The 12,809-nt window shown below is 43.8% G+C and overlaps 1 protein-coding gene across 1 annotated transcript in view; it reads right to left on the bottom strand.

The window, feature by feature from the left end:
- LOC144683110 (receptor-type tyrosine-protein kinase FLT3-like) overlaps positions 1-10,597 on the bottom strand; it is a 55,522-nt gene extending 44,925 nt beyond the window's left edge. The window contains exons 1-4 of the mRNA XM_078546127.1: positions 10,549-10,597; positions 7,737-7,888; positions 7,488-7,638; positions 1,842-2,007 (exon numbers count right to left, since the gene is read on the bottom strand). Coding sequence (XP_078402253.1) covers positions 1,842-2,007; positions 7,488-7,638; positions 7,737-7,888; positions 10,549-10,597 — 518 coding nt within the window. The remainder of the gene's footprint in view (positions 1-1,841; positions 2,008-7,487; positions 7,639-7,736; positions 7,889-10,548) is intronic.
- Between the last annotated feature and the right edge of the window lie 2,212 nt (positions 10,598-12,809).

Raw genomic sequence — 12,809 nt, 5'->3', positions numbered from 1 at the left:
AAGTGCAGCTGCCTTCAAACAGATCAAATTTTCATTACTGGGATTTCCAAAACATGACTCGTGGGTTTTAGGCACTTGAGAAAAAGGTCCAAAGTTGCCAGTGTTATTTAGAGAGGTAAGGTACTCCTTTTGGATGCCATTTGGGACCGGTGCGGTGCCTTTTGGGAGAGGTCTGTGCCCTTTGGGAAAGGTCTGGTGCCACTTTGGGATTGTTAAGAGTAGACATGAATGTGCGTAAAAAGTGGATAAAGTCTGTGGAACTGTCAAGTTATTTAAATCCACAAGCCCTTTAAATTTTTGGGAAAAAAAATCCAGCCTGCAGTTAGAAAAAAAAGTTACTGCTATTTCACTGTTTGTTGGCATAATTATTAGTTCTGCTTGGCTGCTTCCACAACATATTATTCTCACAGTGTAAGTTCACAGTTTAATTTGACAGTTCCAAGTGGTTATAAAGAGATTAGCTATCTTTGATGTGGGGCTATGAATACAAATGTATGCTTTCATAAGGGGATAAATACGTGAATAAAATGTCTGTTTTCATAAGGGATTTAAATGTTAACAATGAGAGCGTTTTCTAATATAGTTACATCTGCAATAGAAATTTTATTTCATCTCATCATGGCTCCTGAGGTCTGCACATGGTGGATTCTGAGTGAGTTTACATGGAGGGTGTAAGGGCAAAGGGTAATGAGTGGGGGTCATGGATTGGTATGAGTTGGCACTAAGCTGGCATAGAGGGCAGGTAAGAGGGGCAAAGGTTGGCATGGAGGGTATGGGGGCCATGGGGAGTAGGTAGGAAGGCTAAAGTTGGCATGGAGGGTATGACAGGCCATGGGGCTGGTAGAGGGGCATTGGTTGGCATAGATGGGACATGAGGAGCATGTGTGGGGGTTGGGAGGTATGAGGAGTGAAGGTTAGAGGGCTGATATTTGTTTTGTTGTTTTTATTGTAACTAGGACGAAGCCCCAGAGCACTGAGGCGGGCCTTTTAAGCAGTCTGCCTGGGCACTCGGTAGCCATTGTGGCTACTTCCGAACACTTTCTGGGGGTGGCAGACCCGTTCCCCTGGAACAAAAGTCCGAACATTCGGGGCACTTTCTCCTTAGTCGGGTTCATGGAGTTGGGAATTTTTTCAATGCTGTGCTCCTTAATTGGGAGCGAAAATTCGACCTTATGTTTTGTACTCTACTATTTTCTCCTCCACTTTTGTCCTAATACTCCACATGTCTTCTGCCATAACTAGGCAATTAACTGATTTGTTTAAGACTCCCTATGGTGTATGCCATAATAAGGCAAATAACTTATCTGCCGCCAGGTCTCTGTTAAGCCACAACTTTACCAGAGGCTCAATGACAATGACAAAAGTAGCTAGAAAAACTCAGCAGGTCTGACAGCATCTGCTGAGAGGAACACAGTTGACATTTCGAATCATTATGACTCTTCATCAGAAGTTCTATGAAGAGTCATATGGGCTCGAAACGTCAACTGTGTTCCTCTCCGCAGATGCTGTCAGACCTGCTGAGTCTTTCCAGCTATTTTTGTTTTTGTTTCAGATTTCCAGCATCCGCAGTATTTTGCTTTTAGCTTAATGACATTGGTTTGGGGTGACTCACTCCCTCACACAAAGCACCTGACCTCCACTCTGTGCCATTCCCTGATGATGTAATTGGGAATCCTGAACCACTGACATCAACCTGTGTTCTGGGATACCATGGTGCAGTTCTGCACCTTGACACTGCATACTGTATGGATATTGTCATAAACTCCTTTTGAAAAGTTCTCTTTTGCAAAACGCATTGCATGTTGTGAACTATCCAGTAAATTCAATTCAAAAACCTGTACCTGTTTTCAGATAGTTCTTTAAGCCAACAGGGAAAAGCTTTTTGGGAAAAATACCACTGGCATCTTACAAGTGGGAATGCCTTCAGTTTGGCTTCAAAGCAAAAGTTCTCTGCTTCACCAATAGTATAGGTGTTGTTTGTAGTTGTTGAGTTTATAAATCCTTCCTCTGTTTAAAAAAAAAAGCAGGGTATCAATTTACTGTGATGTTTTATTATATTACCATATATTACTTTAGAATGTCTCCACATTTATTAACATTTACAAACTACATTAAATTTAACTTGCCCTTCTTTTAAGATTAGTAAGAAATATAGCATAATTAAAATATTATAAATATATACCATGCTACTTACAGAAGATGTATTGTCCAAACCTGGATTTACTAAATTTGGTTCATGGGGCTGAAGCTTCGGCTCTGTGAAGGGGGCTGGGACCCGCTCGCCGAGGTGTAAAATGACGCTTGGTGACGTTGGGCGTGCGTCCCGGCGTCATGGCGCGTCATTCAGACTTTCAATTCGGCAGGCACGCACCCGAGTCGGCTGCACACCCGCCAAACTTCAAAGGCCTATTAAGGCCATTTAACTGTCAATTAAAATAATTAACAGAGCTGCCCATCCAACCTTAAGGTTGGCAGGCAGGCAAAGAGCCCAGGCGGCATTCGCATTTTTCATTGAACCTCATCCACAGGTGGGGGATGAGGTTTCATGAATGATTTTAAATTTTGAAAAAATTTTTTATTGAAATTAATGCACATGTCCCAGCTCATGTGACAGTTTCACATGAGGGGACATGTCCGAATACTTTTTCAAAATCTTTTTTTCAGTTTTTCACACTCAAATTAATCTTCCTGAGGCAGCTCCGTGCCTCAGGGAGATTTCTGCGCTCTTTCATGCGCATGCACAAAATAGCGCACTTCTGATTCAGGCAACCCGTCCCTAACCCCCCCGCCTGCACAGGGAGCGCTTCTGGGTGCGCAGGGCAGGGCAGGCCTTAATTGGCCCGCCCACGTAAAATGGTGGCATGGACCCAATCGGGGGCGCCGATCGGGTCTGTGCCCGCCCGCGCCTGCCCAACTGACAGGCAGAAAATTCTGCCCATGGAAATTGTTTAAATGTTCCCATTCCTGATCGCTATCCCGTGACCATTGCTATATAGCAGTTGAGGATAGTGCTCTATTTTTTTTATGTTCTAATCGAATCATGGGACATGGCAAAGCCAGAATATCGAGTTGCTTCCTCTATATATCTGAATCAGATTGGATCAATGGTAGCAGTCTCACATCAATCAGAAATGTGAGTTTAAGCACAATGCCAGTGATTGGAACACATGGTCTAGGCTAACATACCAGTGCAGAACTCAAAGTAGAGGTGTTTAATTGTTGTGGCCCATCTGCCTGATTAGGTGAAAGGAAGAGATCCCATGAAAGTATTTGAAAAACAGCAGGCTAGGATGTCCTGTCGAATATTAATCCAGTAACCAACACGACTAAAGCACATTAGCTAGTCAATTATCTCTTTACTGTTTCTGTGATCTTGCAATGTAATAATTATTTGCCTAGAAAACAACAGTGACTACATTTCAATAATTTGTTAGCCGTGAAGTACTTTGGGACATCCTTCTGACTGGAAAAATGAAATACAATTTCTTCAACCATGTTCAATCTACATAGATTATGCTCAGCCCACTTATTTTTCTGAGGGAAAGTTCCATATAAACATTCCTGATCACTAAAGGAAATCAAAGAAATAATGACGTTCCTGTGATTGAATTACCACAGATGGGGGAGGCCAATTAAACAGCCCATTGCCGAAGCATAGCCGATGTTTTGACGTAGCCTCCCACCGGCAGACTGGAAGGGCCGTCGATGGATATAGCATCCTGCTGCAAATGCCATAGGGCCACAGGCCATCCTTTTTTTTATTCATTCAAGGGATGTGGGCTTCACTTACTAGGCCAACATTTATTATCCATCCCTAATTACTCTTGAGAAGGTGGTAGTGAGCTGCCTTCTTGAACCGCTGCAGTCCATGTGGTGTAGGTACACCCACAGTGCTGTTAGGAAGGGAGTTCCAGGACCTTGACCCAGCGACAGTGAAAGAACAGCGATATATTTCCAAGTCAGGATGGTGCGTGGCTTAGAAGGGAACTTCCAGGTGGTGGTGTTCCCACCTATCTGCTGCCCTTGTCCTTTTAGATGGTAGTGGTCATGGGTTTGGAAGGTGCTGTCGAAGGAGCCTTGGTGAGTTTCTGCAGTGCGTCTTGTAGATGGTATACACCGCTGCCACTGTGTGTCAGTGATGAAGGGAGTGAATATTTGTGGATGTGGTGCCAATCAAGCAGACTACTTTGTCCTGGATGTTGTCAAGCTTCTTGAGTGTTATGGAAGCTGCACTCATCCAGGCAAGTAGGGAGTATTCCGTCACACTCCTGACTTACGCCTTGTAGATGGTGGACAGGCTTTGAGGAGTCAGGATATGAGTTCCTTGCTGCAAGAGTCCTAGCCTCTAACATGGTCTTGTAGCCATAGTATTTATATGGCTAGTCCAGTTCAGTTTCTGGTCAATGGTAACCCCTAAGATGTTGATAGTGGAGGATTCAGCGATGGTAATGCATTGAATGTCAAGGAGTGATGGTTAGATTCTCTCTTGTTGGAGATGGTCATTGTCTGGCACTTGTGTGGCGTGAATGTTACTTACCACTTGTCAGCCCAAGCCTGGATATTGTCCAGATCTTGTTGCCTTTGGACATGGACTGCTTCAGTATCGGAGGAATCGTGAATGGTGCTGAACGTTGCACAATCATCAGCAAACACCCCCACTTCTGATCTTATGATGGAGGGAAGATCATTGATGAAGCAGCTGAAGATTGTTGGACTGAAGTCACTGCCCTGGGGAACTCCTGCAGTGATGTCCTGGGGCTGAGATGACTGAACTCCAACAACCACAACCATCTTCCTTTGTGCTAGGTATGGCTCCAACCAGCAGAGATTTTTCTCCCTGATTCTCATTGTTTCCAGTTTTGCTAGGGTTCCTTGATGTCATACTCAGTCAAATGCGGTCTTGATGTCAACGGCAGTCATTCTCACCTCGGGAGTTCAGCTCTTTTATCCATGTTTGAACCAAGGCAGTAATGAGGTCAGGAGCTGAGTGACCCTGGCGGAACCCAAACTGAGCGTCAGTGAGCAGGTTATTGCTAAGCAGGTTTCGCTTGATAGCACTGTTAATGACCCCTTTCATTACTTTACTGATGATGGAGCGTAGGCTGATGGGGCAGTAATTGGCTGGGTTGGATTTGTCCTGCTTTTTGTGTACAGGACATACCTGGACAATTTTCCACATAGCTGGGTAGATTTCAGTGTTGTAGCTGTACTGGAACAGCTTGGCTAGGGGCACATCAAGTTCTGGAGCACAAGTTTGCAGTACTATTGCCAGAATATTGTCATGACCCATAGCCTTGCAGTAGCCAGTGCCTTCACATGATATCGCATGAAGTGAATCGAATTGATTGAAGACTGGCATCTATGATGCCGGGGACCTCTGGAGATGGCTGAGATGGATCGTCCACTCAGCATTTCTGGCAGAAGGTTGTAGCAAGTGCTTCAGCCTTATCTTTTGTACTGATGTGCTGGGCTCCCACATCATTGAGGATGGAGATATTTGTGGAGCCTCCTCCTCCAGTGAGTTGTTTAATTGTTCACCACCAATAATGAGTGAATGTCGCAGGACTGCAGAGTTTAGATCTGATCTGTTGGTTGTGGAATCACTTAGCTCTGTCTATAACTTGCTGCTTGTACTGTTTGGCACATAAGTAGTGCTGTGTTGTAGGTTCACAGATTGACGCCTCATTTTTAGGTATTCCTGGCGCTGCTCCTGGCATGCCCACCTGCACTCTTCATTGAACCAGGGTTGATCCCCTGGCTTGGTGATGATGGTAGAGTGGGGGAGTACAATTCGGCTGCTGCTGACGGCCCACAGAGCCTCATGTTTGCCCAATCTTGATTTTCTAGATCTGTTCGAAATCTATCCCATTTAGCATGGTGGTAGTGTCACACAACACGATGGAAGGTATCCTCAATTGAAGACGGGACTTTGTCTCCACAAGGACTGTGTGGTGATCACTCCTACCAATACTGTCATGGACAGATGCATCTGTGGAAGGCAGGTTGGTGAGGATGAGGACAAGTATGGTTTTCCCTGTCATTAGTTCCCTCACCACCTGCCACAGACTAGCAGCTGAGTCCTTTAGGACTCATCCAGCTCGGTCTGTGGTGGTGCTACCGAGCCACTCTTGGCGATGGACATTGAAGTCCCCCACCCATAGTGCATTCTGCACCCTTGCCATTCTCAGTGCTTCCTCCAAGTGGTGTTCAACATGGAGGAGCACTGATTCATCAGCTGAGGGGCTGCTGTAACCAGCAGGAAATTTCCTTGCCCGTGTTCGGCCGATGCCATGAGACTTCATAGGGTCTGGAGTTGATGTTGAGGACTCCCAGGGCAGCTCCCTCCTGACTGTATAACACTGTGCGGCCACCCTTGCTGGGTCCGTCCTGCCGGTGGGACAGAACATACCCAGGGATGGTGATGGTGGATTCTGGGCTATTATCTGTAAGATATGATTCCGTGAGGATGACTATGTCAGGCTGTTGCTTGACTCGTCTGTGAGACAGCTTTCCCAATTTTGGCACAAGTCCCCAGATGTTAGTGAGGAAGCATTTGCAGGGTCGACAGGGCTGAATTTGCAGTTGTCGTTTCCTGTGCCTAGGTCGATGAGACTTTAAGACTTTTTAGTGGTTTGATACAACTGAGTGGCTTGCTAGGCCATTTCAGAGCGTGTTTAAGAGTCAACCACATTGCTGTGAGTCTGGAGTCACATGTAGGCACAGGTAAGGATGGCAGATTTCCTTCCCTAAAGGACATTAGTGAACCAGATGGGTTTTTATGACAATCGTTTCATGGCCATCATTAGACTTTTAATTCCAGGTTTTAATTGAATTCAGATTTCGCCATCTGTCGTGGTGGGATCTGTCACCTGAGCGGGGACATGTTATAAATGAAATTTTAAAATGTTTATTTTACTTTTATTTCCTAAAAAATGCAAAGGCCGCTTGGTCTTTTCGCCTGCCTGCCAACCATAAGGCTGGACGGGCAACGAAAAATTTGTTTCAATTACCTTTTTAATGGCCTTAATAGGCCTTTTAAGTGTTGGCGGGCGCGCTGCAGACTCTGGCCGCGCCCACCGACCGAAATATCGCATGAGTGCATGATAATGTTGGGATGCTCGCCCGACATCATCACGTGTCATTCTTCGCTTGGTTGGGTCGGGCGCATGCCCGCCCGACGAGCTAAAAATTCTCCCCCAGAACTTAATTCATGCCCCATTTTTGCAGGCTACAAAAACCTGTATGAAGGTATGCTTTATATGCAAGGGAATGTCAATTAGGTGCAATGCCTTTATTTCAAAAACTGGAAAATACCAAGTGTGCAAGGCAAGAATTGAAAATATGACTACTACACATCTTTGATCCATTGTTCAGTTAGGAAGATTAGGCAGGTACACATTTAATTTTTAATTTGCATCAAACACATTGGAAAATTCATCTTTATAAACCTAATGAATAGAATGTTCAATTGTGAAGCATAAACTTACCAAGGACTGTTAATTTAACTGTCTTGTTTGAATGGCATGTGGAAGCACATGTATATGATCCACTGTCTTCCAAACGTACTGAACTAATAAACAGGAACCTGATCCTTGTAAACCTGTTTCGATCAATGCTTGATTCTTCAACTTGCGGGACCTGTATCATTGTTGAAACAACAAGAACTATGCTGAAGCTGATTAAGTAAAACTTAATTATGCACTTGGGTAATAGGCAATCTCAAGTCAATGCCATACCTCTGTGGTATTTCCTATCTTTCTGTTTTTAGTCCAGCCTATTCTGAATTTGTACGTTTCATGTGAAGCAACACATCTAATCAGAAATGGATCACCAACTTTCAGGAAAACATTCATGACTGAGCTTTCTTTGTCTGATTTGATATCAAGATCTACAAAAGGGAAAAATTATATTATAAAATGACATGCAGTGTTTAATTGAAATAGACTACACCAAATAAATGAACTAATTTCAGCTTCAACCAGGGAAATTTTTTTTCTGATTAATTTTAAGGTAGAAACGTTTGGATTGTAGCACTTAAAATTTCAACTATCCTTTGTGTTGGAAGTGTGGATGTCCATAAGATCAGCCCTTATGCAGTTGTTATTAGATATTTTAACTGGTGATTACAGTTCTATCAGTATGAATTTGTAGGAGGCAGGTACTGCTGACCCTGCTGAGAGTAGCTGTACTGCTGAGGAGTAACATGCTTGAAGTCTCACAAAGGACAGCTGAGGTGATCTCAAGAAGGGAAGCAGCGGTGTCCTTTGAGAGAAGTGGGGGCCATCTCAGCGAAGAGAAGTGGTGGCAGAATTCGCAGAACCGCAAAGCTGATTTCATTGAGGGAACTTATTGTGAGAAGGAAGTGGTGGGAAAGCCATAGGTGGTACAGGGAAAAAATATATACAAGATGAACATGAACCCTATCTAATTGTAATGGGTTCATTTGGATACTTTAAAGTAATTGCTAGCTGAACAGTAGTGTAACTATTTGAACAAAGTTATAGAAAGTTATAAGTTATACATTGTACTAAATTGTCCTTACAAGATGGTAATTCTCTTCTATGTCCAGAAAACCCAGAACTCACCAAGCCTTCTTGGACAACACCCTCAAAACCTACGACCTCTCCCATCTAGAAGGACAAGAGCAGCAGACAGATGGGAACACAACCACCTGGAATTTCCCCTCTATCCTGACTTGGAACTATATCACCATTCCTTCACTGTCACTGGGTCAAAATCCTGGAACTCCCTTGCTAACAGCACTGTGGGTGTATCTACATCACATGGACTGCAGCGGTTCAAGAAGGTAGCTCGCCACCACCTTCTCAAGGGCAATTAGGGATGGGCAATAAATGCTGACCTAACCAGTGATGCCCACATCCCATGAATGAATAAAAAAATAATTTTGAGGATAAAAATCTGTGTGTGGAACAATGTTATGTTGATTCACTAACAATGCGACCTGCATTCATTTGTTTATAATTCAATGTTGATTTGATATTTTTTTAAATGAGCATTGGGTAAAATAAAGGGCCCCATATTTGAAATGAACTCTTCCAAATCTACTTATCTTTTCAGTATTACCATGTGATATGGCATGTTACAGCCCAACTGCTTCTTTGCTTTTATTGTCATATTCCTAGAAATATAAGGTTTTGTTCATATCAAAAGTGAAAAGGGATTTCTTTTTCTTTTTAAGTACTGGTTTGTTTACCTGTGTTTTGAGAGTGGTGGACTTAAGGGAGAAGAGATTCTCTAAGTACTATTTGTAGTGAAACCGTGGATTTCCCCTGTGGGCTTCTGAACCCTGTTGTCAGGCTGCAATGTATGTCAGAAGTCTGAACTCTGTGGGAAACAGTCATCTGTGATTTTCCGTGGGGAGGCCAATTAATGGGCAGAGTCTTAAACCACAAAAGGAGTCACTCTGTCTCTGGAAAATCTAACAGATTCCATCTGAGATTGATTACCTTGGCCCTAGTAAGGTTTTGGGCCTTCGGAAGGCTTCACAGGGACTGTTTGGCCCAGATTTGTGCTACAGTGGAGGGGCTCTCCATTATGGCAAAAGTCCCAGAAATGGCTGAAAATTCCAAGTCCTGCCTCTGAACACAGCACTTCCTTTTTTTACGGGAGCAGGACTGGAATCAGGCCAGGATTCGAGCATGCATGGTTTATAAAGGCATCTGGCCATTTAACTCACCAACTGCTCCACTGGAGTGGGATTTTTGTAGGCCAAGAGTATGAAACTCTAAGTGTGCAGATTAGACCAGGTAAGGGGAGGTTTAAACTTGGTGGGTTCATTTAGAGAGGTAAGGTACCCTTTAGGATTGTTAAGAGTAAACATGATTGTGCGTAAAAAGTGCATAAACTCATTGGAACTGTCAAGCTGTCAAAGATCAATCAAAGAACTGTCAAGCTGTCAAAGAACTGTCAAAGCTGTCAAACTGTCAAACCTTTCAAAGCTGTCAAACTGTCAAGGAATTAGTTGTTCGGTAGTACAAAACTTGAGCATTACTGAAAAAAGCTTTTCCTCTTGCACTCATCAGGATACTTCACAAAAATACCAATACAAGGGGAAGACAACAATTTATGCTGTATGTGAAGAGAGTGCTGATTGATTGGCAAGTGGACTCTGATTGGTAGAGGCATTACCATAGAGAATGCACCAGTGATGATGACTGACAGTTAACTGTCAAGCATTGCTTGAAGTTTAAACCTGGCAGCTTGACCCTGATTGGTCAAGGCATTGTCCTGAGGAATGAGTCAGTGAATGGCTGTCACTTATTTTGTTTAGCTGAAACAGGTGCAATGTGCGTACATATTCTTTCTGTCTGCAAAGAACAGGGCCCTGTGTATTAATATATGTAGCTTCCAGTACACGCTAATGTGCCACACTGTGAGCCCAACTGACAATCTTAAATTGGCTGTCAGTGTAATTCTTAGCACACTAAGGATTATTTAGCAAAAGTTGCCTAACCATGGAATTACATCTAATATTGCACACTGTGTTTTGAGTTTTACAAGCACAGGCTGGTTGGGTACGGCCTGTACCTTGCCCGTTATGAACAGTAGCTGGGACTTGCTGTTTGATACAATCCATCAGTCTTCGGGACGTATGGCCTACATACTTAGCATCACCTGACACTGAAATTCATATTCCAGCATTATTCATTTGTGTGAAAGGCAGAACGTCTTTTTGGCTTGACGGCAGCACCCTGTTAGTGACAAACACCACACGTGTTGCTACTGCATAGTAGCAGTGTGAAACAGCTCGCTTCACCTGTTGCTCAAATTTTTGAGATACCTTCAAGGGTAATCTGAGGTAGACTGGGCACTTTTCAGGGCTGAAAGTGACGGCCTTAGGCCTGTTCATGAATTTGTGTGATATACAGTACAAAATGATCTGATCAGGGTAGGAGGTTAGGTGCAATTCCATCGAAGACACGTTTCTCATGGAACTGAACAAAAATGTTTGCGAAAGCTGGGCCTAGAGTGGATCCCATGGCAGCACCATCTATTTGGGCATACATGGTGTCATTAAAACTGAACTCAACTGCACAAGATTCTGAGTTCATAAATTCAATGAATACTTATTCACGCAATGGTCGTGGGTTTGGATTGCCACGATATAGTGCTGCAGCGCAAATATCTATGGCTTCCTTAAGTATAACATTGATGAATAGACTAGCAATGTCAAATGAGCACATGGACAGAGCATTGTTATCGATATGCAAGTCCTGTATGGCCCTCGCAAATGTGAAGGAATCCTTCACCATGTATCTGGAAAACTTGGTCAAAATTGGTTGTAACAATTCACCCAACCAATTGGCCAATTCATGTTGTGCAGAACCAGTCATAGATAAGATAGGGCATAAAGAGACATCACTTTTGTGTGTCTTGAGCAGCCCATACATATGCGATCGTAGCGAACTGCAAGGACGAACCCTGTCATATATATCACGCTGTAGCTCATTGCTCTTACACAAGTCCAGCAAGTATTTTTTTAGCTTACTTTCGAGCAAGGCTGTCTGATCATGTTGAGTGGCAGGTCCAATGGACACAAATTTGGACCTGTCATTAATAATGGCGTGAATTTTGTTGATATAGTCATGCTTGTTAAGGTTGACTATTCCCATCCCTTTGTCAGGTTTACTGATGTGTATGTCCCAGTTGGTCTTAAGGCCTCACACCACTGTTAGATATCCACGTCGCATGTGAAAGGCTCGTAATCTTGCAATATATGTGCGTTAGATCAGCTTGGCACGCTTTCAAGGATTCAGCATCTTCAGTGGACACTAGTTTGTGGCGCGATAGTTGGGAGTAGAGGAGTTCGAACTCAGCAAATACCTCTTTCCATTTGATGCGGGATGAAGGCACACCAAAACTGAAACTATGTGCAAGAACAAACTCCTCGCTTTCTGAGAGTACATGGTCAGACAGCTGTTCGAGTCAACCAATCAGTACTCTCTTCACATACAGTATAAATTGTTGTCTTCCCCCTATATTGGTATTCTTGCGAAATGCCCTGATGAGTGCCAGACAAAAAGCTTCGACATGTCTCTTTTTTCAGCAATGTCAAGGAACTGCCAAACCTGTCAAAGCTGTCAAGGAACTGTCAAAGGATACTAGGTGAGGTGGCATGGAAGGGGTAAGGGCAAAGGGTGGTGGGTAGGGGGCATGGATTGGCATGCACTGACACTAAGTTGGCATAGGTTCTATAAAGGGCCATGGGGATGTGGGGGGAATAGGGGATATGAGGGGCCATGGGGGTGGATGGGAGGCACAAGGTGGCATAGGTTAGCATGCATGATGTATGGAGAATGTGTGGGGATATGAGGGGTGAGTTGGACAGCTGTTTTTTGTTTTGATTGATTTTCAAATAACTTAGAAAAAGTGCCAGAGCACAGAGGCAGGCCTTCCAACCAGGTCGCCTCTGCACTTGTTCTGGGGGCTGTGGGCACGATTCCTAATCCAGGCCACCCCACATCCCCGGAATGAAAATCCCAACTGCGGCTGGCCATTTTTAAAGGTTGGGTTTGCAGAGCTGGGAATTCTCCTGCCTCTGCACATCTGAGCTGAGAGCAAAAATCTGGGCCTTAGCAGGTATGAATTCTAATTAGGCATTTTAATTGCATAAAGGGTAGAATTTTCAGGATATCACAGGAAGTTATCCAGACAAATCCCTTGATGCGGAGGTGGGGGCAAAAGGTTTGTCCATGTCCTTCTCTCCTCACCCCTGTCAGAATGTAAAACACCAGAGTATATGGGATGGAATTCCAGCATGACTGGATTCCATTCCAACTTCCAAGTCC

The sequence above is a fragment of the Cetorhinus maximus genome, chromosome 7 (assembly GCF_964194155.1).
Source record: "Cetorhinus maximus chromosome 7, sCetMax3.hap1.1, whole genome shotgun sequence".
Taxonomy (NCBI): Eukaryota; Metazoa; Chordata; class Chondrichthyes; order Lamniformes; family Cetorhinidae; genus Cetorhinus; species Cetorhinus maximus.
This window is presented reverse-complemented; position numbering and strand designations above follow the sequence as displayed.